Consider the following 27,693-nt stretch of genomic DNA (forward strand, 5'->3'; position numbering starts at 1 on the left):
AGTAGGATTGACATATATACACTGCCATGTGCAAAATAGATAGCTAGTGGGAAGCTGCTGTATAGCACAGAGAATTCAGCTCAGTGCTCTGTAATGACCTAGAGGGGTGAGATGGTGGTGGGGGTGGGAGGGACATTCAAAAGGGAGAGGATAAATGTATACATATGATGCTTTTGAATTGTACTGTGGGAGAAGACTCTTGAGAGTCCCTTGCACTGCAAGGAGATCCAACCAGTCCATCCTAAAGGAAATCAGTTCTGAATATTCATTGGAAGGACTGATGTTAAAGCTGAAACTCCAATTCTTTGGCCACCTGACGCGAAGAGCTGACTCACTGGAAAAGACCCTGATGCTGGGAAAGATTGAAGGTGGGAGGAGAAGGGGATGATAGAGGATGAGATGGTTGGATGGCATCACTGACTCAATGGACGTGAGTTTGAGTAAACTCCGGGAGTTGGTGATGGACAGGGAGGCCTGGCGTGCTGCAGTCCATGGGGTCACAAAGAGTCGGACACGACTGAGTGACTGAACTGAACTGAACTGATAGGTGATTCACTTTGTTGTACAGCAGAAATTAACACAACATTGTAAAGCAACTATACTCCAATAAAAAATTATCCTACATACCCTTTGGGAATCAGTAACCTAAGGTGCTACAAATTATCGTGTGCAGCTAAGTGTCAACCCAGACACTTCCAGCAGGCACTCTTGCCCACCTCAGAGGACATGAATACAGCATGCCACTCTTTTCTTGCCCCTTCTGCTCCTACTCACTATTGAAGGTCTTTCCATTATCCAAGGTCTCCCATAAGCATTGTCTTCTTACATAATCATGTCCAAATCAACCAGACTGGGAATTATCAGGTGTGTATAATGATGCTCTGAATCATCAAGACCTGGTTAAATCACACTTATTATTTTCTTTTGGAGAAGGTGAAGGAATATATTGTACCCTTTTTAGACAGATTTACATCAGAAAACAGTCAAAATAAAAAGAGATATGATTCACCTAATGGGGAAAATGATTTATATCAAATATTTCTCAAGAGTCAGGTAAATGAAGTATTACTGTAAACAACTTTAAAATACTTTTAACAATTACAGTAAATTTATTTTTAAAATGTATTTTGGACCTATTTTTTCAAATTTTTCATCATTTGAGAATAACTTTGTGTTTAACATGTGATTCTGCATATTGTGTAGCTCTGAGAAGTAGTACAGGCTCTGTGCCTATACCAACTCATCTGTAAAATGACAGCCAATGAGAAAATTGCCTAGGACCCAAGTGGTTTATGAATATTAGCACCTATTATAACTTTAACTATATATTATTTTGATTCTTCACTTGCTTTATAATGTATGTCTTTCTGATAAATTAAGGATTTTAGATCATGAATTATATCTTTCTAAGTCAGGATCTCTCTTATTTTAAGCTTTGCTTAGTAGATATTTGAAGAGGAAAAAAAATTTTTTTATTTATAATTTGTCTACCGTTTCCAAGAAATACCAATGGAGGTATTTATGTCTGAGGACAATGATCTGGGGACAGAATGAATAAATTTGACTGCTGTAAATATCTGTGCTCTATTCAAGTGTATTTGAGTTGATGGCATCTTTATCTGACTAAACTCTGCTGAGTCATTCTTTCTTGGGTGGAATGTTATTTTTAGAAATGGATCGTTATTCTCCCACTTTATCTGAGATTGCATCATTCTAGCAGACATTAAGGAAAAATGTAAAGAGTTCTTCTGATGCATTATTCAGAAAATCAGAAACTGAAGTTGGTTTATATTAAATACAATTAAAATTAGATAGATGCAGTGTCTGTGGAGGCAAGCTTTTCTGTAGAGCAAAGATTTTCCCATTTTATCTTTTTGTATCATTTTAATGGTGAAAGCACCTGATTTTTAGTCAGAGTAAAAGATACTCATCTCCTTTAACTCTCAATGTCAAGACATTCTTTTAACTCTCAGTGGTCCTTTATGTGATTCATGAAGTAATAAAATTTGAGATTCAAACTGAGCAATTTATTATTCTTTTCCCTTTTATTTTTCTAGATCATTTAGATAATATTTATATACTTGAATTTAAATGTTAAAGTTTTAGATTTTCCGATGAAACATTTAAGAAAGTGAGTAATGCAGATTAAGGCAAGGGAAGGAGCTGAGCAAAGATAGAGTTTCAGGAGAAGTTTAGGATTTTGAGGAGCAAATTGCACTGGAGGATTTTCCCCCTCCCATAGACAAGGGGGCTGGGCTCTTGTACTTCCACATCAATCAGTCAATGGCTAGAGGCCTCCAGCACCCTTCAGGGTTAAATATCCCTGTTGTAAGACCTTGCCTTACTTGCTAGACCTCCTGGATTCCAATCAAATTCATTTCTATTTCTCCTCAGCCATTTACCAGCCACATGTAGAGCCAGTGCACCAATATAATTTCAAACTCAAAAACAGTGATCTCTGATCAAGGCCATCTTCCTGCCACTTCTTTTCCCTCCTAGCAATCCTTCCTTCACCTTCACAATGCCCTGAGTTGCCTCCTCCCTTTCGTCCTTCACATCTCTGTCCACTCTCCTCAGTATCATTTGCTGCCAGCTTTGACTGCCTGGCCAGCTATGACTTGCAAGCTCTCAGTCTTCATTTAAAATACACTGCCCACCCCAGTTCTTTTGCACCAACTGTTTCCTCCAAATGGAGTACCAGTTTCATCTTCTTGGTCTGGCAAATTCCTACCTACCTTTGGAGAACTGTCTAAAGTGCCATTTCATCTGTGAAGATTTTTCTTTCACTAAGCCAGAGTAAGGGACCTGAAGTGGGTGGGCATTTGCTATTTGTGGGCTTCCCATCATTCATTTTACCCTTCTTACCATCCCAATTTCCTTTTGCGGAATTAGGTTTCACCCGATGGATACATTCTTATAGGAATGTAATGAGATGCCTTGTCTTCCCTACCAGACCCATCAGATTCATCAGGGAGCTGGGACAGAGAGAGGAAGGTCTTAAACAGTGGCAGTGTTTGCCACTGTTTGCAAGGATGCTTTGATTCCTGATCAACCTCATTGAATCTGTGAACCTCCTAATAAGTTCCTTTAGCTTAAGTCAATCGGATTGGGTTTCTGTGGCTTACAAACAAAGAAGGCTCCTGTATTCCCACAGTGCCTTCTTATGTAGAGCCTACCAGATGGCCTTGTAGTTTTTGGTAAACATGTTTGTCTCTGCCAGGCTAAGATACAATGTTTAGCATTGTGTCTAACACATGGTAAGTATCAATTCATACCAATTAAATGAACAAGTAAATGTATGAATGGCAGAGAGCAAGTTGTCTCCAACTTTACTCTTTCTTCTTATATCTGAAACAAGCAAGTGGGCCATTTTTCTTCTAAAGATTTGCTTCTAGTCATTATGAATGAGAGGATTCTGCATGAATTCCACAGTGACAAGTGACAGGAGTTAAGAAATAGACTTGATTAGAGAATTTTACAGTTTAAGTGTCAGCAGGAGGAGGCATAGATTCCTGTTTCTCCCATCATCTCAGAAAGGTGATCTGGGTCTAGAGATTGATGGTTACTTGGAAGGTCCACCAACTACACTGTACTTTGAGAACAGTAATGAGAACACAGCCTTGTCAGAGGTGGGCTACTTGGGCATCCAGTTTCCTAGGAAAGTCAGAGGTCCAGCATCTGGAAACCTTTGAGGCCCATGGGAAATCTCAGTCCTTCTTCCTTTTAGAGGGTAGCCACTGATCTGATCAGAAGCTGAGTCTGGGTGCCTCCCTTCTTATGGGGAGAAGAGGCAGCTTGTTTTCCATGTGATACAGAGTTAGCATCAGTATTAGTTTGCCAGGGATACTGTAACAAAATACCATAGGCAAAGTTGCTTAAACAGCAGAAATGGATTTTCTCACAGTCCTGAAGCCTGGAAGTCCACAATCAAGGTGTTAACAGGATCATTCTAAGGCTTCTTTCCTTGGCTTATCACGGGTCACCTTCTCACTGTGTCCTCACATCGTCTCTTTTCTATGCCAGCATGCTGCTGGTGTTTCTCCTGCTTAAGCAGACACCCAGCCGTATTGGATTAGACAGTCCCTTGGACTACAAGGAGATCCAACCAGTCCATCCTAAAGGAGATCAGTCCTGGGTGTTCACTGGAAGGACTGATGTTGAAGCTGAAACTCCAATACTTTGACCACCTGATGCGAAGAGCTGACTCATTGGAAAAGACCCTGATGCTGGGAAAGATTGAGGGCAGGAGGAGAAGGGGACGACAGAGGATGAGATGGCTGGATGGCATCACCGACTCGATGGACATGGGTTTGGGTGGACTTAGGGAGTTGGTGATGGACAGGGAGGCCTGGCGTGCTGCGGTTCATGGGGTCGCAAAGAGTCAGACACGACTGAGCGACTGAACTGAACTGAACCACTCAAATAGCCTTCTTTCATCACTTCTTTAAAGACCTTACCTCCAAATAAGGTTAGATTCTGAGGTACTGGGGGATGAGACTTCAACATACAAATTTTGGGGGTTACAGTAGTTGGAGCAAGTTCCACAATTGCTGCTGCCTTAAGTACTGCTCTCGCACACCTACTCACCCTTTATCCCTGAGGCTCATCCCCACTACTTCTCAGCCACTGAAGAGCTCCTATCAGGACAAAGCAAAAGGCATCCACTAGATGGCTGTTCAGAGGATTCCAGAGTCATGAAAGTCCTTTACAACAACTTCAGGGTTGTCTCCTCAAATCCTCAAATCATTTCCTCACTGTACTTTACCCAAATTTGGAAATCATTAACCCATACAAATAAGAAGTGTTGTCAAGATAACTTTACTGGTAATTAAGCCTTCATATAGTACATAAAACTTGTTTTTTAATACATTTGAAAAGCCCAAAATAAAATTACATGTAAAGGTAAAATCCAAGGCTAGAAATCTATAGTGGTAAATCATTTCTCATATGTATTTGGATGTAGAGACAATGTTTCAAAATTTGTTCTCCCTCTTTGAAAGCATCTTAATAGGACCGACTGCCATTCCAAACACAGATTTATAGGTTTTTCCCATTATTTTTCCTCTCTAATCGTAAGTATAGATAACCTATAACTCAAAGCAGAAATAAGACACTAAATGTGTCTGGTGTTACTAAATTGATTGGATAACTTTAAGCATTCAAAATAATTGTAAACTGGATTGTAAACTGTAATTTTTTTAAGTTACAAAAGAAAGTGGGCAGTTCTGATAGCTTGTCAAGAAGAAGAAAAACAAAAACCACTCAAAAATCCCAGAATGCCCCTCCTTTAAAATGGCTTCACATGTGGTTCACCTAATCAGAGGTTTCAGTGAGTGTCATAATGGACTTCAAGAGGCACTGCAATGCTGTGGAAGGATGTGTATGTGTGTGTGTGTGTGTGTGTGTGTGTGTGTATTGGGGTGGAGGCTCTAAGGCAGACTTTCCTTCTAAACAGCTTTCCCCACCTGTAAACTGGTGATATGCTTTGAAAATTCTTAATTGTTATATAAATGTTTTAGAAGTATTATTATTGTGGCAAGTAAAATTATGGTTTTTATTTGCCTTAAATACTATAAAATTTTACTCTGAGGTATCATCCCACAAGGCAAATTATTACTGATTACTGATACCCTCCTATGTGCCTTCTTCAAGGTCTTAGGTGTGTTCTGGCATACCTACTCTGCCTGCTTATTCCTGACGCTCATCCCCAGAAGTTCTCAGTAAGGCTAGAAAGGTCTTAGAAAGACTCTGGGGAGGACGAGGCAGAGTCTCTCCTCCAATCCTGAGTACACACTGCCCATGATATCTTCTGGTTCAGACAAGAGATCTGAGCACTAAAAAGCCAGGTATCTAAGATCCAGATAGTAGGGTACACCAAGCCACCCCTTCCCTCTGAGACCTTGCTTCCTGTCTTCTGCTTGCAGGACTTTGCACCCCTTTTTCAGACTGGGAACATCTCTCTCCCTCCTATCATCAGAAACATCCATCTCTCTCCTCCATCCTCCAAGACCCTTTCACAAAAGAGAGGAAGAGAATACTTTCGTAGATAGCTTCTACCATCTAGCCAAAGGTAGGGTGGTCTTGAAATGTAGAGGCTAAAAAATAAGGAGAGCAAACCCCAAAATAATACACCAGCACATTATTTTTAAAATATAAAACACAAAATAATGTTATTTTTCCTTGTTTATCCATATACAGTAAAAAAACAAGCAAAGAACAATTTCACGGATGAAGGAGACCAGCTTTTTAAGATGGGCATCAAGATCCTCCAGCAGTCTAAAAGCCAAAAACAAAAGGCAGAGTAAGTCCACCCAGCACTCAAGCCAAGTTCAATTTCTAGGTTGAGAAAAGAGAACAATCCAAAATCTGATTTGTCATTAAAAGCTTATTGGTATAACAAATAAGCTTATTTGCCTATAAACTTTTGTTTTTAAAAGGATCAAATGATGTTTAAAGAATCCTACAAATTATCAGCCTAAACACGTGGAAGACCTTACGTGCGAAACCGCAGTCCCTACACATTAAATGAAACGCAGAATAAAGACACTGATCTAAGCATTCAAGCAAAAATATTGTTTTGGCCTTAATTGACTCAAGTGAAACAAAATATGTACTATTTGAAAAAAAATATGTGTTATTTGAACTAGAGTTGTTGTTGTTTTAGAATGCTTTATGCTGCCTAACAGCTTTTGTGCTTCACTGTATGGTTTTCAGCACACTATCATGTATGTGATGCCATTTTATCCCCAGAACAGAATTATGAGTTAAGAAGAGTTTCATTTTTACCCCCTTTAAAACATTGGGAACAGAGATTCAAGGATGGTAAAGGGAGGTGATGACAAATACACTGCTGGGAGGTGACCAAGCAGTGGCCACGTGGTCTCACACCACGTCCACTGTTTCTCTTTTCACTTGTCTGCTTTGTCTAAATGGGAGGCAGAAATATCTTTTCCCCCCGGTCCCTCTCCTGAAGTCCTATCAAGTCTCTAGTGACAACCTTAAAATTGAACTCTGGCTCTACCCTTTTCTGGTCGTGGGACACATAAAGTTACTTAACCACTTTGTGCCCTGGATAATGCAGTCTAGCTCTTAGAACCATGTCTGACACACAGTAATAAGTAGATAAGTGTTTGTTATTTTTATTTCTACTCCTCTAACTGGTAAGTGGAAGGTGTGGAAGAGAAGTCAAGTGTGTCTTGAACCTTAATAGAAGGAATAAACTCTGAACCTCCAACAAGGATGTTTCTTTTGTTTTCATGCAGATTAGACATACCAGCCCTGTGGGTTGCTTCCCAGAGCTGTGGTAGCTAGCCCGAGGCAGGGCAGCTGCAGAGTCCATGAATTCTTTCCTAGAGCTCCAAGCCTTTGAGAAGAGCATAAGAGTGTAGAGGATAGGGTGGGGGGATTAAGTATGAACCTGGTTATCACAACATCACAACTTCCATTTTTCAAGCTCCTTCTTTGTATGACTTGTTGTGGAATATTCTTCATTGTTCACAATGATATTACAAAACATAAATTATTATCCCCAAATTATGGAGGAGGAAATACAAGGTCAAAAAGATTTTGATTTTTCCAAAGTGACAAGAAAAAGGAAGTAAGGAATTTGGTCCTCTCTCTAGGGAAAGTTAAATTAAGAAGCACTTAATAAGAACAAAAGAAACCATCCTCAGCAAAAACTCAAGCCTCATGCTAAGTGTCCCTGGGTACTGCCATGATGAGGATGGAGTTAAACCAAGCCCCCAAAATACAATCCAGCCTTAGAGGGAAGTCAGCTCATTTGGGTGCCACTGAGCAGATGAGTTAGAAGGACAGGGAATCCTGAGCCCAGCTTAGCAGGATGAGAGAACAGTGGTATTCTGGGAAGGGCTTGTCCCTGAGATTCAAACTAGCAGGTGAACCCAAGATGAGAGGCCCCATTAAGTCCAGGGGACTCCTAGATTCAGCCTGATGGGACAAACCCACTCTTAGAAGGTTCTGCTTAACCTTGATAGGTGCCTTCCTTTTTTGACTTAAAGGATGGGGAGAAAACCCAGCCCTTCATTGCAGGGCTGTCCAGCAGCACAGGAACCTTCATGCCTTCATGGTGTCACTCAATCTCAGGTCATTCTTTCCCAACCTATCCTGCTCCAGTCTTTGCCCAAGAATCCCAGAAGAACAGCTTGTGTTTGCAGCAGCACAGATACGTAAGAGGGTACATAAACCTGAGTCTGCTGACCCTCCTAGGTTGGCAGCAGTGGAGAACCGAAATCAAATCTCCTCATACCCAGAGACCCCAGGAGTTTGTGGGCAAGATGTGTGAAACTCCTTCAGTGTTCAGGATGGTCTGCTTTCCGCATGAGCCAATTACAGCAAACTTAGCCATCTCTAAGACTCTGGTCAGGGAAGAGAAAAAGCTACGCCCCCAGACCAAAGGGGAGTCATTTTGCTACTCTTCATCCTCTGCCCTGCCCACTCCTTGCCTCACCACTTCTCACTGAGGGTAGCATAAGTCACAGGTGCTACTAGTCCTTTTGCCTCATCCACACCCGCATCTTGGTCTAATTCATTTGTTCAGGCTCTTTGTATGTATGCGAGGAAAATTGTTGAACAAGCTAGTGCTTTTAGAAGTACAGATGTTAAACAAGCATATGTCAGGGAAACACAAACTTGTCTGAAAGAGTCGAGAAGCCTCTATGACATCTAAGGTTAACTGTCATTAAGACTTACTCATCGGTGAAGAAGGTTTGGAGGTAAGCTTCTGACGTGTCCTAGAGGTGCATTTAGCCTTCCCTTTCCCCAGTACCCACCCAAGCATCCAACACCAAATCCTCTAGAGACAATCCAGACACCTAACTGAACTGTCTTTTGTGGACCTAACCCTCCTTCCCAGTTTCTCCTACTTTTTCCCTCTTGGAGATTGCAGTCCAGATCTTAATCCCACCTAATTTGCCATGACTTTTCTCCTACCCTGGGTCCAGCTTCTGGTATTCCATATATCACCTTGGACTGCCCTGATAGGGGACAGAGGTACCCACACCTTCCTCAGACTCAAAGCCACCTAGAGGGATTGGTTTTGTAAATTTTTGCTGCCTCTTGGGACCAGCAACTACATGTACTCCTGGCCCCTGCAGCTCATCTCAGGTTTCTCTGCCCTGGACCATGTTGGTGCCCTTCTAGTCCAGCAGACTGTGTTGTTGCAGCAACAAGCCATGTGACAGAAGAGCTCCTGGGAATCTGTACTTGGTGCCATACCTGTCTGGTGATGCCAGACATGTGCATTCACTGACCTTTGAAATCTTCTCTCTCATTATTTGCTTTCTGGCCCCCAGAACTTCCACTTGATTTGACCATGGCTAATTTTTTGCTAGATCTCCTGGCTTCTTTTGGTTCCACTGAAATCTACTCTCTTTACCATCCAGGACCCTAATGCTTACCTGGATATCTCACACTCTTGGCCTTTTTGGCCTATTCTATTCAGCTCCAGCCTTTGACCATGAGCAACTTATTTTAGCATCAGCATGGGTAGGGGTATATAAAGCTGAGTCTCCTGATCCTTCTGAATTGGTACCTATGGTAGATTTGTGTGTTTATTCCTGTATTTGAGTCAAGGTCACAGGCAGAGGTTAATGCTTTGTGATCTTACTGCTACCAAAGGGGAAGTGATAAGAATAAAAATAAATCCTCAGAGCACTCTCTGTCTTCAACACAAGTTTTGACCTTGCAAGGCTCTCCATCACTACTTGTTACACAGATCGGGTCTGGGTGACTTCTGACCAGGACTCATAAAATGTACTGCGAGGCAATTCTCTGGTGTCTATATTTGTAATCACTAACTTTATGTGATTTACCCACAAATCATAGGAGAACAATTACCATGCCATAAAACCTTAGAATCTATGCAATAGTCTTAATAATAATTATAGCTGAATTTATTGAGGGCTTACTGTATATCGGGCAGTATGCCAAGAACTTCACATGAGTTATCTCATTGAATCTTCCCAGCAGCCCCATGAAGTAGATGCTATTATTATCCAATTTTATAGATGACAGAAGCACAGAGAAGTTAAGTAACTTGCCTGAAGCTCTCAAACTAATTAATGGTAGATTTTAACCCAGTCAGTCAGACTCTAGAGCCCTAAAAATCATTATGGTTTTGTTTGGTTATTGTTTTTCCACAGAGTCTGGTTTTGTTATGCTAAAGAATATGCTCTGCTTCAGAAAATTATTTTGGAATGTAAAGGGACAGTTGTTCTCATGATAGTAACTTCTTAGGTGTGACATTGCAGTTTTGATTTCTTAAAACTGATTTTAATTATATTGTTCAGAGTTCATTTTATAAATCAAATACTCATAAGTAATGGGATTTACTGTGGGAAGGTTTACTATTTTAGGACAGATGCCCCAGTTTTTCGCTCCACTTGGTCTATAAGTTTGAAGTATGATATAGCTTAAATATTTCTCCTTTTCAGCAGCTTCATTATTTGTCAGATATATTTGAAATTATAGTCTTAGACTGACTTAGGGCTGAAAAAAATCTTCTGGTCTAGAGATATAATGGGCTATAGTTAAACTGTAGTGTTAGTAGCAATGTCAACCGGGTCCTTCTTGTTGGAAGCAGAATGAAGGAAGAGTATAAATTTTCATTTTTGATACTCACACTTCTAACTTCATATTCTTAAAACAGAGCCTACATATTCTTTGCCAAAGCAGCTGATATGGGAAACTTGAAAGCTATGGAGAAAATGGCTGATGCTTTGCTATTTGGAAATTTTGGCATGCAAAACATTACAGCAGCTATCCAATTATATGAGTCCTTGGCTAAGGAAGGATCATATAAAGCCCAAAACGTGAGTTTTGAGAGAAAATTAAATCTTAAATAGCTACCTCCTGAAATAACTATAGACAAACAACATGTGAGAGGAGCTGAGCCTCTGTTGCACAAGCCCAGGCCTAGGAAAGTTACTGTAAGGCCCTTAACGTTCCATCAGGACACAAGGCACAAACCTGGGGCAAATCCTTCTTGCTCCTGAGTGACTTTCAGGAATGGAACAGAGCTGCTCTCTAATCCCCCTTCCCATCTTCCACATTCATGTATGTGTTTTAAAATAATGTGAGAACTCCAAGCCCCTAATGTAGTTAAATTTTATAAAAAATACACTGTATTTATCTATGCAAAGAAATATGGAACTAAATCTATTTCTTTAGGATGATGTTTGCCTGGTTTTTACACTTTAAATATTTTACAAGCTATATAGATTTGCTTTTCTATTTTAATATGTGTATTTCATTTTATGGGGCTTTCTTGGTAGCTCAGCAGTAAAGAATCTGCCTGCAGTGCGGGAGACACAGGTTTGCTCCCTGGGTCGGGAAGAGCCTGTGGAGAAGGAAGTGGCAACCCACTCCAATATTCTTGGCCTGGGAAATCCCAGGGACAGAGGAGCTTGGTGGGCTACAGTACATGGGGTCACAAAAGTTGGACAAGACTTAGTGACTAACCAACCAACCAACATTTCCTTTTATTCCAAGAATAACATAAGCATTTCATAGCAAATCTGGAAAACAAAGGAAACAAAAAACAAGTCTCTCATAAGCCAACCATCCTGACTCCACTACTTGTCAGGACTGCTTTGTATTTTTGTTTGGTTTCTTCCTCTTTTTACAGCGCCATCATCACAGAGCAAGTGCATATATTGTTTTGTTTCTGGCTACTTTTACTTAGTGTGGTGGCAAAAGTATGTTTTCATGTTGTTGGTCTTCTTAATGAAAACATTTCTTTCTGATTACAAAAGAAATTTATGCTGATTACAATTAAAAAAAAAAACCCTGTGAATTCAGAAAGTTTGAGGAAGAGAGTAAAAATTACCTAAAATCTTTCTTCCGAGAGATCATTTTTTTTCCATCCAGTAAATGTAGAAGCTAAGCTTTGGAATCAGCCAGATTTAACTTCAAATCTACTCTACCACTTTCTACTTAACAAAATCTTTTCCCCTTCTGCGTGAGAATTTGACCTTTGGTTCACCCTCTACTTCTGTTTCACTGGTGATATGATACAAATAAAATGTTCACTGTGTTTCCAGGTAGTATTATTTATCGTTGAAATGACCTCTGCTTGGTAAACTACCTCGGGAGAAACTCTCATGAACTGTACGTACCAGATGGTACGGTAATTCTCACAGGGACCCTGGGCAATATGGACTAACTATGCCTATGGAGTTGTTCTACAGGGAATGAGGCTTTTATGTCAGGGTGGCTGCCAGACCACCCGGTGTAGATCTCATCTCCTTGAGTCTGGTCTATCATCTGAGGGACTAAAGATGAGGGCTGCTGAAAGACTTGTGTGTCCAGCTACAAGGACTCCTACAGAAAGGAGGCTGATGCTGCCCTCTGGCAAACTCTGGTTCCTATGCTACGTCCACCTAAGCAGACTGACAAGTGTAGCCTCTTGTGAGTCTGTGCATTCATTTGAACCAGAAGTTGGACCAGAGGAACTCTGATGGGTGGGGCAACCTCCCTAATTTTCATCTGTAGAGTTAGGATAATGATAAAACACTGGATACTGTGTTTATTTGGTTCACTACTGTATCTCTAAAAATACAGTGCAGTGCCTGGGACAAAAAAATGTATATATAGCTGAATAGTGAATTAATTCATGATGAATGAATTAACAAAGTTGTGAGGATTAAAACAATGTGTGAAGGCACTTAATTCCATACCTGGAACTTTATAATCATTCACCAGAAAAAAATATATAAATATTATTATTACTCTCACTATTATCCTTCTAGGATTTTTTCTATAACTTTGTAGAATGTTTTTTACAAAAATGAGACATACTTTAATTACTGTTTCCTAATCAGCTCTTGATTCACTTAATAATATATCATATTGAGTTGGCCAAAAAGTTCATTTGGGGTTTTCCATAAGCGCTTATGAACAGACTTTTTGGCCAACCCAAATAGATCTCTTTCCCTGTGAATATATCCCATATTTGGTTAATCAAAAATATAAAGTTCCAAAACAGACCAAATGTTATCATCATGTCCACCACTGCAAATAATATTACCTAATCCCCAGGTAATGAACTAGTGAACGTGTGCTTTGTCAGCGAGTATAGTAAGTCAACAATTGTTTCTTGGACACTTACTATGTGCCACACACAGTCTTGTTGATGGGAAGAAAAAATTAATAGGCCAAAGTCCTTATGGGCCAATCTTAAATATAAACAAATAATTGCAGCATAGTTTAGGTGGACTAGAGTTCAGGTATAAAGTGCTTTAGGCACAGAAAAGTGTCTGATTGGATTTGCCTGGGGCAAGTAGAAAAGGCTTCAAGGATGAAGGGACGTTTACACTCAGTCTAGAATACTGGATATAGGCAACATGAAGGATTTGTCTGTACTTGAATGACGTATTTGATTCAAGGTCAAAATACTACTCCCAGAAAAGAAATCCCAAATTAACATAATTGGTACATTAAACATATGGACTGAGAGCTGACATCAGAGTTTTACTCTACATACTCTAGGTAGTATGGTTCTGTGGCATGGACCACAGACAAGGAGGACAAGAAAACAAAATGTGGATGAGGACAAATGTTTCACCTGAAAGGCCAACATTAACCTGATATGCAAAATTCAGCCACACTGTTTGTTGAAGTGCTGCAATACTGATTGGAAAAAGTCTCTGCCCCAAGCTCCTCTTGTGCTCTCCCCGACAACCTGAACACCCTTATTCTTCTCTCAGACTCCCCTTCCTCACTTTAGCTCCCCATAATATTGAGCCAAAGTGTTATCTGGATGGGCAGGGAGCCTAGAGGACCCTGGTCCAGTGCTACAACTGGATTCTGTTCTAATGGACGCTGGATTCTATTCTGAAATTTTAACTATTATCCCAGTCATCACTACAGGAAAATCTATTTCCAACAGCAAGTCCTTGTGGAGTTGATTTATCTTCCTGTACAAAGAACGGTTAAAAATATTCTGTGGTACCAACATTGCTTTGTTCGATGGCTGGCTTCTGGGACCAGGCTGGCCACATGCCATATTGATCACAGTTCTCTAACAAGACTGGCCAGGTGACCACCTTTCCTCTTAAGCTGTTTGTGCCGGGGTTGATATAGGAAACGTTGCTGGGAACTGTGAGGACACTGTAGCAACAGAAATGTGGCTAAAGGAGCTGAATTGTGTACTGAGAATGACAATGAAAGAGAGTGAGAGGGATAGATGTAAAGATAGAGAAAACGAAGACACCTATCTCTGGGGAAGAGGTCAAGGGCAGTTGGAAATACTGAAGTGTGATAGATGGGAGAGGCCAGAGCACCAGAGGGCTTGTGGAGCCCTGATTTAACAAAGCAACCAAAAAAGATGTGAATTCAGATTATAAAGTGGCATTGAGGGGGTAGGGGGAGAAATGCAGTTTCAGGCTATGTATAAAAGGGAAGCTGATGGAGGAAAAGAGGCATAATTATTTCTTTTCATGCACCTTGAATGGTTCATCTGACAAAAATCCAAATAAACTGAAAGAAATCCCAATAAGGGCAATAGAAGCAACTAAGATTGTGAACAGAGTTCATTGAATTGATTTTCAAGAAAACCGTACCTTCTAAATAAAGCTATTCATGAATTAGTCTTCATGGAAATGGTGAAAACTAAAAAAAAAAAAGAAAAAGAAAATGGTGAAAACTGAAGAAAGAGCAAGCAAAAATAAAAATATAGGATATCTTATAAGATATTATACTATACCAGCTAGAGGTAGATTAGTTATGCATTTTTTATTTCTCTGATTCTAATTTAGGAAGCAGAAATTCAGAATTAGAAAGGCTCACTCTTCTCTTAATATTAATGAACTGTTTTAATAGGAAAATTTGTTTGTTAATTTGCCAACAAGAAGGTAGGGTCTAAACGTTATTTGCTTTAAGAATCAAGAAATGGATCATTCACATTGTATCACTTTAAAATTAATTGAATCATGGTAATGATTATTAGCACTGTGCTACAACTGAAAAAAAATCATTTTGGTATCAAATAATCATTTTGATAATTCTAGGATTACCTGTGTAGAGCATTTCTTTTTGATGTAAATCATCTTTTTGTATTAAGGGTACAAAAAGGAACTGAGTTTTTCATCAGGGTTGATTCACATTTTTGTTCGGCTTGCAATTTAAGCTAAAAAGAATGACCACAGATGCTTTCAAGACTCATAAAATAATTACAATAATTAAATGCTTGATCTTTTTTCTCTTTTAATTTCTTATATAAAAAGTAAAAGGAGGAATATTTAGTTTTTAAACTGTTATTATGGAACCTGAGTAATTTACTTTGAAATTGATTAAAATAGCCTTTACACTTAGCTCTTTTAATTTAAATCCCAGCTACTATAACACAGCACAGTGGTTGAGTTCAGAGTCTTATAAACAAATCTAATTTGCAGAGTTTGACCTTTTAAAACCACCATTGATGTCATCACTATAGCGTAGCTTCTCTTCAACTTACAGCATCATTTTTTTCTGGGTTAAGATTTAATCATTCTATAATCCATCTCATTTCACCTCAGCATTTTCTCAGAAAAGACCAAAGACCAAAAACTTATTACTGTAAAGTTGTTAGGTGACAATGTCCAACTGTAAAGAAATAGGACAAGCCTGACTATAATTGGCATATTTACTACATGATAGCCCATGACATCTTTTGTCTTCCACTAGTGCCTGCCATGTTTTAAAGAGTGAAAAAAAGTGGAGCCCTCCTGAGAAATAATTCAAAATCACTCATTGTTATTTTTCTGCTAAAGAGAGAAACATACTCTTTGACTTGAATATTTGAGGCTGCAAAAGTCATGGTTTTAGTTCCTTATTTTATAGTCTGAGCATTATACAGAGAAAGCACTCCCCCGCAATCATAGGATGGAAATCAACTCCCACACAATCCACAACCTCCCGACTTCACAATTTTCTCCAAGAGGATCAGGCCAAAAAGTGTGGTAGGCTCTGCACAAAATGACTCAGTGTTGGTGAAAGTATCTTAAAATACACGATCAACCAAGTAGAACAGTATCTTCACTTTCTTATACAAAGGTCAGTATATTTGTATTCCATCAAAGTTTCTACATACACAAGATTCTAAACTGAGCAGAATCAAAAATTGCTAAGAGTTGCTAGAAAAAATAAATTATTTAGCCAATAACATAGGCTAAAGATATTTTTGCAAGGAGCCAATAACCATTTTAAATATAACTATAGAGGTTAGAGGAGTACCAGGATTCCAGACACTTTCCATTTGTAATAACAGCCTTTATGATCAACTTTCCTACAAATGGAACCTTTGAGACTAAAGAGAAACTGATGTTATCATAATTGTTTTTTTAGTTTATGAATTAAGTAGATTATATATTGTAAACCACATGTTAGAGCTATTATGCTTTTAGGAATTGAACTCTCTGCAGTCTGTTTCCTACTTTAAAAAGTAACACAATTCTTTGTCCTTGAAATTATAATAAAATGTTTAAGAAATTATTCATTTTCTGTTTTGATGAAATTATCAGACCTTGTTGTAACTTGATTTTAGGGAGACATCTAACAAAGTCTTGGATTACGTTATCATAAACTAGATGAACGGCACACCACTCCAGTACTCTTGCCTGGGAAACCCCATGGACGGAGGAGCCTGGTAGGCTGCAGCCCATGGGGTCGCGAAGAATCGGACACGAATGAGCGACTTCACTTTCACTTTTCACTTTCATGCACTGGAGAAGGAAATGGCAACCCACTCCAGTATTCTTGCCTGGAGAATCCCAGGGACGGAGGAGCCTGGTGGGCTGCCATATATGGGGTCGCACAGAGTCGGACACGACTGACGCGACTTAGCAGCAGCAAACTAGATGAAAAAATAGAACTGTGGGCTTTGATAATAGTAAATAAAGAGTATAGACTAATGGATTGATGCCAAGGTGAAAGCGTTTCTGGCAATCCACCACAGGACACTGCCTATAACCTTGTGCTCTTCAAATATTCCATCAGCTATTAAGCTGAGTACGTGCGTGCATGCTAAGTCACTTCAGTATTGTCCTACTCTTTCAGATGCTATGAACTGTAGCCTGCCAGGCTCTTCTGTCCATGGGATTCTCCAAGCAGGAACACTGGAGTGGGCTGCCATGCCCTCCTGTGTCTAATACCAAATTGTTTTTAATATGAAGCATGGAAAGTAAAATAATCCTAAAAGAAATCCTAAAGGAGGATGCTGTGAAAGTGGTACATTCAATATGCCAGCAAATTTGGAAAACTCAGCAGTGGACACAGGACTGGAAAAGGTCAGTTCTCATTCCAATCCCAAAGAAAGGCAATGCCAAAGAATGCTCAAACTACCGCACAATTGCACTCGTCTCACACGCTAGTAAAGTAATGCTCAAAATTCTCCAAGCCAGGCTTCAGCAATACGTGAACCGTGAACTTCCAGATGTTCAAGCTGGTTTTAGAAAAGGCAGAGGAACCAGAGATCAAATTGCCAACATCCATTGGATCATCGAAAAAGCAAGAGAGTTCAGAAAAACATCTATTTCTGCTTCATTGACTATGCCAAAGCCTTTGACTGTGTGGATCACAATAAACTGTGGAAAATTCTGAAAGAGATGGGAATACCAGACCACCTGACCTGTCTCCTGAGAAATCTGTATGCAGGTCAAGAAGCAACAGTTAGAGCTGGACATGGAACAACAGACTGGTTCCAAATCAGGAGAGGAGTACGTCAAGGCTGTATATTGTCACCCTGCTTATTTAAGTTATATGCAGAGTACGTCACGCGAAATGCAGGACTGGATGAAGCAAAAACTGGGATCAAGTTTGCCGGGAGAAATATCAATAACCTTAGATATGCAAATGACACCACCCTTATGGCAGAAAGTGAAGAAGAACTAAAAAGCCTCTTGATGAAAGTGAAAGAAGAGAGTGAAAAAGTTGGCTTAAAACTCAACATTCAGAAAACTAAGATCATGGCATCTGGTCCCATAACTTCATGGGGAATAGATGTGGAAACAGTGACAGACTTTATTTTCTTGGGCTCCAAAATCACTGTAGATGGTGACTGCAGCCATGAAATTAAAAGACGCTTACTCCTTGGAAGGAAAGTTATGACCAACCTAGATAGCATATTAAAAAACAGAGACATTACTTTGCCAACAAACGTCTGTCTAGTCAAAGCTATGGGTTTCCCAGTAGTCTTGTATGGATGTGAGAGTGGACTATAAAGAAAGCTGAGCACTGAAGAATTGATGCTTTTGAACCGTGGTGTCAGAGAAGACTCTGGAGAGTCCCTTGGACTGCAAGGAGATCCAACCAGTCCATCCTAAAGGAGATCATTCCTGAGTGTTCATTGGAAGGACTGATGTTGAAGCTGAAGCTCCAATACTTTGGCCAGCTGATGCAAAGAACTGACTCATTTGAAAAGACCCTGATGCTGGGAAAGACTGAAGGCGGGAAGAGAAGGAGTGACAGAGGATGAGATGGTTGGATGGCATCACCAACTCAATGGACGTGAGTTTGAGTAAGCTCTGGGAGTTGGTGATGAACAAGGAGGCCTGACGTGCTGTGGTTCATGGGGTCACAAGGAGTCTGACATGACTGAGTTACTGAAGTGAACTGAACTGATGGAAAGAAAGGCATATTACCAATGATATGCATAAGAGTCCACACTCTTGAACCTCTAAAATGGTGATAGAAATGATAAACTACAAATGAGCAGAAGCTTAAAAATATTAGGAACACCAAAACAGACTATTAAGATTATGTTCTGACAAAAAATAGTATTATGATTGTATTGAGAAGAGGAGGAGCAAAAATAAAAAAGAAAGTCATGTAGATGACCAAAATTGTCATCTATCATGTAGCAAATCTATAGCTAAATGTGTGAAATATATAAATTGGCAGCAAGTAGTAACAGTTTATCAGGAGTCCTAATGGTGGTTATTATCAGAAGAAAACAGCCAAAATAATTAAAAGTGGTTTTTTATGAGGAGAATAGGGAGTTTCTGAGAAAGGAGTAGGGCATTGCTGTTTATATTTAATCCCTCAGAAGTATTAGAATGTTAATTTTTAATACATATACATCTCTTAATTTGATAACAAAGAAATAAAAAGTTAAATTTAGATATTCATTCTTCCCCCACAAAGGAATTATTCTTTAACAACAGACATCCTCTCCCACTGAAAAGAACCCAGCTCCTTTGGAAACTGTCAAATTCCAGGTGTGGGGCAAAAAATGTACAAGATGATATTGAAACATCTTATCTTATCTGATAGCAAAGAACTTGTCAGAAAATACTAGGGTTGAGAGTTCCCTGGCAGTCCAGTGGTTAAGACTCAGTGCTTTCAGGTGGGCCTGTAACTACTTCAACAAGAGAGTTTGCTGGAAGTAATGCTACATCACTTTGAAGGCTGAGTCATAAAAAGGATACAGCTCTGCCTGGCTCTCACTCTCTCTCTGGGTGCTCATTCCTGGAACACAGTTACCATACTTGGAGAAGCTCATATGATAGAAGACGTACCATGTTGTTGTTCTGGCTGTTAGCCTCTGCTAAGATCTCAACCAACAGCTAGAATCATCTGCCAAATGTGTGAATGAACCAGAACTCAGACTATGGCAACTCCAGCCTTTGAGTCTTCCAACTAAGGCCCTCATATCATGAATCAGAGAAAAGCCATCCCCACTCTACCTTGGCCGAATTCCTGACCCACTGAATCCTTAGCATAATAAATGGTCATTATGCGACCAAGTTTCTGAGTGATTCGTTACACCAGCCACAGTAACTGTAACAAAGACATTAATGTTCAGAATTAAAAGGACAGATTGCAGTTTTCTCAGAAGCATCCGATACCTTGGCATCCTTGTTGAAACTCATTTGGCCATATATATGAGGATTTATTTCTGGTCTCTTTACACTGTTCCATTGGCCTATATGTCTGTCTTTATGCCAGTACCATCAGATTTTGAATCACTCTAATTTGTAATATATTTTGAAATCAGGAAGTGTGAGGCCTCTAGCTTAGTTTTTTCCCTCAAGATAGAAGAGCTATTTTGTGAGTTTACATATGAGATTCTATATAAATTTTAAGATGGTTGTTTCTATTTCTGCAAAATGGCATTGAGATTTCAACAGGGGTTGCACTAAATCTAATCTCTCTGAATATAAAGTAGCAATATTATTTCTTCTAATACATAAACATAGGACATTTTCCACTTATTTATGTATTTTCAGATTTTTTTCAGCAATGTTTTATAGTTTTCAGTGTACAAGCCTTTCACCTCCTTGGTTAGATTATTCTGAAGTATTTATTGTTTTTGATGCTATTGTAAATGAGACTGTTAATTTCCTTTTCTGAATGTTCATTGTTAATGTATAGAAAATCTATTTATTTTTGTGTGTTGATTTTGCATCCTCTACATTTTCTAAATTTATTAGTTTTAGCAGTTTTTTGTAAATCATTAGGGTTTTCTACATATAAGATTATGTCATCTGTGAACAAAGAAAATTTTATTAATCTCTGTCTGGTTGTTCTATCCATTTTTGAAAGTGGGGAATTAAAATCTCCTACTGTTATGTATTACTGTCTATTTCTTCTTTCAACTCTGTCAATGTTTGCTTCATGTATTTGGGTGCTCTGCTCTTAGATGCATATATATTTATAATGGTTATATCTTCCTGGTGAATTGATCCTTTTATCATTACACAATATCCTTTATCTCTTGTGACAGTTTTTGACTTGAAGTCTATTTTGTCTAAGTGTGATCATCCCTCTCTTTTGGTTACAATTTACATAGAGTATCTTTTCTCCATTCTTTCACTTTCAAACTATGTGTGTTTTTATATCTAAAATAAATCTTCTGTAGACAGCATTAAGTTGGGTCTTGTTTTCTTATCCATTCAGCCTTTTATGTCTATAATTGAGTGAGTTTAATCCATATACATTTAGAGTAACTTCTTAAAGGGAAAGACTCACTACTGCCATTTTGTTCATCATTTTCTGCTTGTCTTGTAGTTATTTTGTCCTTCTTTTCCTCTCTTGATGCCTTCTTTTGTCTTTTATTTATTTTTTGTAATGGCATACTTTGATTCCCTCCTCATTTTTTTGGTGCATCTTCTATAGGTATTTTCCTCGTAGTTACTCTGTGTGTGTGTGTGTGTTAGTTGCTCAGTCATGTCCAACTCTTTGTGACCCCATGGACTATAGCCTGCCAGGCTCCTCTGTCCATGGGATTCTCCAGGCAAGAATGCTGGAGTGGGTTGCCATCCCCTTCTCCAGGGTGTAGTTACTCTTGGGATTACATAAACCGTCTTATAGTGACGACATGCATGCTCAGTTGTTCAGTTGTGTCTGACTCTCTGTGCTCCTATGGACTGTAGCCCACCAGGCTCCTCCGTCCACGGGATTCTCCAGGCAAGAATACTGGAGTGGGTTGTCATTGCCTCTTCCAGGGGATCTTCCCGACCCAGGGATTGAACCCATGTCTTCTGCATCTCCTGGATTGGCAGGCAGATTCTTTACCACTGCACCAATCTATTTTAAATTGATATTGACTTAACTTCAATCACGTATACTCTGCTCTCCTCCCATTTTATGTTATCAGTGACACAAATCATATCTTTTTATATTTTGTATCCATTATCATAGTTTTTTAGTTATAGTTATCTCTTATGCTTTTACTTTTTAAATTCTCTACCAGAATTAAAAGTGACTTATCCACCACCATTATTATATGATTCTGTGTTTGTCTATGTATTTATTATTACCAGAGAGCTTTATATTTTTGTATGCTTTTGTGTTATAGCTAATGTTCTTTCAACTTGGACACCCTTTAGCAATTCTTGTAAGGCAACTCTAGTGTTGATGAATTCCCTCAGTTTTTGTTTATCTGGGAATTTCTATATTCCTTCTTCATTTTTTAAAGTTAGTTAGGCCAGATACAGTGTTCTTGGTTGACAGCTTTTTTCTTTCAGCATTTTGAATGTTTCATCCCACTCCCTTCTACCCTATAATGTTTCTGCTGATATATCTGCTCATAATTATATGGAAATTTCTTTGTATGTGGCAAGTCTCTTTTCTCTTGCTGCATCCAGTGTTCTGTGTCTTTGACTTTTGATAGTTTGATCATCATATGTCTTGGCATTGGGCTCTTTGAGTTCATCCTACTTGGAGTTCTTCGAATTTGAATGCGGATGCCTATTTCCTTTCTCAGGTTTGGGAAGTTTTCAGCCAAATTTTCTTAAAATGATCTCTCTGCCCCTTTTTCTCTCACTCCTCTGTGACTCCCACAATATGTATTACAATGTTCTTATATGTAATATAATGTTCGGTTTGCTGATGTCCCTTAAGCACAGCATTCTATGGTAGTACAGGTTCTCTAGTGTTGCAACAAGTCTCTAAGCTCTCTTTATTGCTTAGAGGTCCCTAGCATCTAAAGCAGTTCTGTCAGTGCTGTAAATCAGATAAGATGAAAGTCAGATCTTTGATCAGCTACTTCTTGAAAGTCAGAATTCCTATCCCATTTTTCTCTTTCCTTCCTGATCACACCAAGCTGTGCTGGCTTGGGGAGGAGTGATTGCAGATTAAATAAAATGGCTTTTCTGACCTATTTCAGTGGGCTGTTCTTTGCTGTGAGCTTGACTGGGTAACAGTGATTTCTTAACTGGTTTCTTGAATTCTCATAAAGGTTTTTTGGACTGTATATTTTGGCTCCACTGGAGGAACAAGGCCCGAGGCTTCATATTCCACCATCTTGATCTGTGCTCAGACTTTGACTTTTTATTCAATATAATTTTTCCTGTTCAAACTTTTTATATCCATCACATTTTATTTTTAAAATATGAAAAAAAAAATTCAAATTCAAATTTTGACATATTGGATAAAAATGTCTTTACATTTCTAAAAAGGCAAATACATATAGATGGTTGGTTTATATTATTTTATCACTATAATTATTCTAAAGTTCAGTAAGTATTAGCTTATTTCCACATGTATTATACAAAGTTTCCATTATTGTGACCTTTTCTAAATTTGTGCCACCTTAGCAAAAGTATAATAATGCAACTTGCTATACTATAAGAATTAAGTTAACAATACAAGTAATTATAGAGCAGACATTTAAAATAGCCCTTACTAATGTTGGTAATAACTATAAAATAAATGGATTTATTGAATTTTTCTTTTTCTTTTGGGCTTCAGGCCTTAGGATTTTTGTCTTCTTATGGAATAGGAATGGAATACAATCAAGCTAAGGTAAAGTCATTCTATTTTTTTGGAACAAAAGATTTTTTTAAAGGGACACTAAATATAGAGTCTACTCTTTGAGTGAAGGGCTCACTCTAGAGTGGTGGGTAAGAGCATAGCTCAATAGTTAGAGAAGGTTAGGGTCCTGGATGCCATTAGCTTCTTCATGTTCCATATTATAAGATTTCAGATAATATCTACTCCATAGGGATTTCGTGATGTTTTAATGAAATACCATGTACAATCCCCTTTTCATAAACTTCAGAACTCAATAAGCCCTCAGTGAATGGCAGCCATCTTTAAAAAGGAAGAGAATGAAATTTGGGATTTATATGGGAGTAGTTTGAGGTTCATTGCTGGGCTAGGAATAAAAAAGCAGTGATTGGGTTTGACTTTCAAATTTAGATGTCAAATCATTTTTTTTTAACTTTAGGCACTGATATATTATACCTTTGGAAGTGCTGGAGGAAGCATGGTGTCACAGATGATTTTGGTTTGTAATTAAATATTTTTGAGCCCAAATAGGTGTGTTATAAATATAGCATTGTCAGAATATTAAGAATTTATATGCCTGTGTTTTAGGGGTACAGATATTTGTCAGGAATCAATGTTCTACAGAATTGTGAAGTTGCCCTAACTCATTACAAGAAAGTGGCAGATTATAGTGAGTAATCCACATAGTTTATTTTAAGATAAAGAGACTTGCCAAGAAATTAAAAAAATAAATCAATACTAGTTGAAATATTTATGAAAGTATTTAAAGACTGTGCTTTAACATCAGTTATAATACAGTTCTTTCCATACAGTGTGGAGTTTCTGATTTCTTAAGTTACTTTTCAAAAAGTTCTAAATGATTGTACTCATCTTTTATTTTTGTTAGCTCATGTCTCCAAATAATTCTGTTTTACTTGATCCTGTGATCTTCTTTCCTTAAACTGAGAATTTAAATATAACATCAATAAATATTAAGGAGTTTCTATAATTCAAACATTTCAAATATAGGATGCCTTGTTAAAAAATTCCTAAAGCTATGGATGTACATACATTGTACAATGTATGTGCAAGATACATACATTGGCAATCTCTATCATTGCACTTGAGAACAATTCAAGTAACCATTACTCTATTACCCTATCCTTTGTCTACAAAAAAAAAAAAATAGTGCATGAGGTTAATTATATATTCCTAGAATTTTCAAAGTTGCATGTAATATGTCCACATGCAGCATCATTAAACGGGACTACATAATAGAGTATTAAATAAAAGTCTAAGAAGTGAGTAAGCTGAAGTCCATTTAGTTAGTTTCTATAATCATAATAATATCTAAATTTACATCTTTGTCATGATTAGGATCTGAGAAAAAACTGCTTTCAAATTTAAGATGCTTTATATATCAAGATGTTTTTATGTGCTTAATGAAACTGAAATTATTTGATATATATATATATATTTCAAACTGCTGTTTTGTTAGGTTTACTCAAGCATATTTACAGTTTATTTTCGGACTAGCCATAGGAAGTAAATAAGAAGCAGTTCTTACTCTTATATTGTAGTTTCAGGATGCCCAGAAAAAGTCAGTGATTGAAAGGTTGGTTGCCTTCTTCTGACATCTATCTTCTTTCCTGAGTCTGCCTGGCTAAGGTCTTCAGTAGGGTCTGATATATATTGATACAATGATTATATTGGTTACAAAGAATAGGTAGTGTCATACTTTTCTCAGAACCAAATAAACAAAATTAGCAAATTTCTATCTCCTAAGGATATTTCTTTTCTGTTAGTAGACCCGATCTCTGCATAATTTAAAGAGAATAAGCCTAATAGTGCTTGCTCTAAGATGACTGTTAATATTGCTCTGGCTTGTTTCTGTTCACAGTTGCTGATAAATTGGAAAAAAGTGAAGGTATTCCAGTGGAAAAAGTGAGACTAACTGAAAGACCTGAAAATCTGAGTTCTAACAGTGAGATTTTGGATTGGGACGTATACCAATACTATAAATTTTTGGCAGAAAGAGGAGATGTTCAGATACAAGTAATGTATACAGATGAGCTTTAAATTTTAGAACATTTTAATCACAAAGGGCTTGGTTCTCTCTGAGTTCTAGAAGGGTTAACAACAATGTCCCATCCTGGATAAGAAAGGAAAGAGAACCCCCTCCTCTTTGTTCTGCTCCTTTTTTGTTCCCTAACTTGTAGTTTCTTGTAGCTTATGAAGGAGCCAGTTGCCACAGTAATGGCATTTTTTTGGCGCTTACTCCTAAAACACTTGTTAAAAAAAAAACTAGGTTGTAATTATAGAAAAAATGTACCATAAATGTTGGTTTCAATATGAATGAACTCTTATCAGGAGCCAGAAGCAGCCTGTCTTTGGAAATGAGACTAGAAATGGGACATAATTTATGTGACCTTTTAGAGCCAAAAGTTAAGGTCACTAGTGTGCCTGGGTATTGCTGTACATCATCAGGCCAGCTTCTTACCCCTGAGGAAGCTGCATACCCAATACCCAACATCAACCATTTACCCAATAAAATAGAGTCAGGAATGGTTTCCTGCCTCTTTTTTTAAGACACGCTAACTGCAGCAAACTGGATCAATGTACTGTAGTAAAATCATCAGGTAATTTTTTTTCCTTTTCTTTGTTAAAATGAATACTACTGCTAAAATTATTTTCCAAAACTCCTTGTTTCTAGGTATCTCTCGGACAGTTGCATCTGATTGGGAGGAAGGGTCTGGATCAGGATTACTATGTAAGTCAATCTCAAGCTTGAGTCATGTGGGTGGGAGGACAGTGGCAAGGGAGGCTGAGGGTGGGTGGGAGAGCTGCCGGGGAAAGCCCACCGCTGCTTCCTTTGTCAGACCTGCTTCCCAGCTTTTGAAGGAGAACAGAGTTCATTGGAGGAAGCACTTTTCCTACCTGCCTCTAAGCACAGAGGGGTAGAGGCCTGTGAAAGAGTAGCTGGAGCAGGGAGTCTCCGGGGTCCCACTGAACCCGCCCTCTTCCCACCCAAACTCACAGTTGCACTGGGGCTGGGTGAGGAGGACACGCTCTCTCCCCAAAGGCCAGCTGTGGCAAGTCCACCTGAGAGTTTCCTGCCAAGGAGCCTGAGGACCCCCCTCAACCCCATTTAGCTAAATCAGAGGACAGGCTGCTTCCAACATAATTGGATATATTATTAAGCTTCTTTATAAATTTGTAAAGCTCCTTTCAGTCACTTTGCTTAACCTTACTTTATCCCAATGAAGTTAGACGATTAATTAACAATTCAAATATATGGTGGAGAAAAAAGCAAATAAACTTAACCTACACAGGATCCTCCTCAGTAAAATGCCAAAGCCCCTGGACGAGATCTTATCTCAACCCTGATTGTAGTTTTAAGGCCCTGCTGCTGCTGCTGCTGGTAAGTCGCTTCAGTCGTGTCCGACTCTGTGCGACCCCATAGACGGCAGCCCACTAGGCTCCCCCATCCCTGGGATTCTCCAGGCAAGAACACTGGAGTGGGGTGCCATTTCCTTCTCCAATGCATGAAAGTGAAAAGTGAAAGTGAAGTCGCTCAGTCGTGTCCTAGATCCCCACAGATCTGGGGAAGTAACTGAGATTCATTTTAAAAGATGATTTTGTAGCCCTTGTCATTTTATAGAAGCCATGTGTTCACCGTCTCAAAGGAATATTTGCTCTACTTCAATCCCAATGGCTAAGCAATAGCAGCTACATAAAAAACTGAACTGTTATTACTTTCTATTTCACTTTATATTGTTATTTTATGAATATATCTTTGGCACTATAGTTTGCGTTTTATATGAGGTACTATACACATTAGGTAAATGTCAAAGTTAATTTTATAAAATGTGATAAAATAGGTAGCAATTGAAATAAACATATGCATCCATACCAGGACAGCTCAACTGAAGGTCTTCAACTAAGGTTTTAGCTTCTTGGATGAGAACTTCTGGATTCACAATATTATGCCAACATCAGATTTCAGCCTGTATTGAGTTTTTTTTGCCAACTACAAGATGCAAAACTGGGAAGAAGTTCCTATTTTCCATAAAGACAAAATTTGATTGTGAAGGCACCAAAACCACACTTATACAGAATGCCCACTAACCTTTATTGAGTATATAAAACCCCACAAAGCTAAGCACTTCCAGTCAGCTCCAGCTGCATGAACACCAGATGGGAGCTATAGCTGCCTCCAGGTGAGAATGAGGTGCAATCCCAAGGCTGGCAGTAGAAGAGTCTGGTGCTGTAGCAGCAACAGCTAGGCAGTCGGGCATCAGCTGAATGGCCCAGACAAGCTCTGCTATGGGCTCATTCACATTCATTAGCTCTGTTTTACAGATGAGAAGCTGAGGCTGGATAGATGAAGTAAATTGTTTCAAACCTCACAGCTAGGTACTAAGAGTGTTAAGAAATAAAAGTCCAACTCAGTATTTCTATATTCAAAGCCTGTGCTCTTTTCATTAA

At 38.6% G+C, this 27,693-nt stretch overlaps 1 protein-coding gene across 11 annotated transcripts in view; it reads left to right on the forward strand.

Annotated features, from left to right (window-relative positions):
• Positions 1–27,693, forward strand: part of SEL1L2 (SEL1L2 adaptor subunit of SYVN1 ubiquitin ligase) — a 123,546-nt gene that overhangs the window by 65,070 nt on the left and 30,783 nt on the right. For 4 of the 11 annotated variants that reach the window (XM_081556501.1, XM_081556503.1, XM_081556499.1 and 1 more), the window contains 7 exons: positions 6,199–6,301; positions 10,667–10,829; positions 23,188–23,241; positions 23,666–23,725; positions 23,815–23,896; positions 25,106–25,260; positions 25,919–25,975. In XM_081556501.1, coding sequence (XP_081412627.1) covers positions 6,252–6,301; positions 10,667–10,829; positions 23,188–23,241; positions 23,666–23,725; positions 23,815–23,896; positions 25,106–25,260; positions 25,919–25,975 — 621 coding nt within the window. In that variant the 5' untranslated portion in view covers positions 6,199–6,251. Of the gene's footprint in view, positions 1–5,924; positions 6,071–6,198; positions 6,302–10,666; positions 10,830–23,187; positions 23,242–23,665; positions 23,726–23,814; positions 23,897–25,105; positions 25,261–25,918; positions 25,976–27,693 lie in introns of all 11 variants that reach the window. The other 7 variants (XM_081556505.1, XM_081556506.1, XM_081556504.1 and 4 more) reach the window with 3 other exon arrangements.

The sequence above is a fragment of the Giraffa tippelskirchi genome, chromosome 13 (assembly GCF_054371585.1).
Source record: "Giraffa tippelskirchi isolate mGirTip1 chromosome 13, T2T-mGirTip1v1.2.pri, whole genome shotgun sequence".
Lineage (NCBI taxonomy): Eukaryota > Metazoa > Chordata > Mammalia > Artiodactyla > Giraffidae > Giraffa > Giraffa tippelskirchi.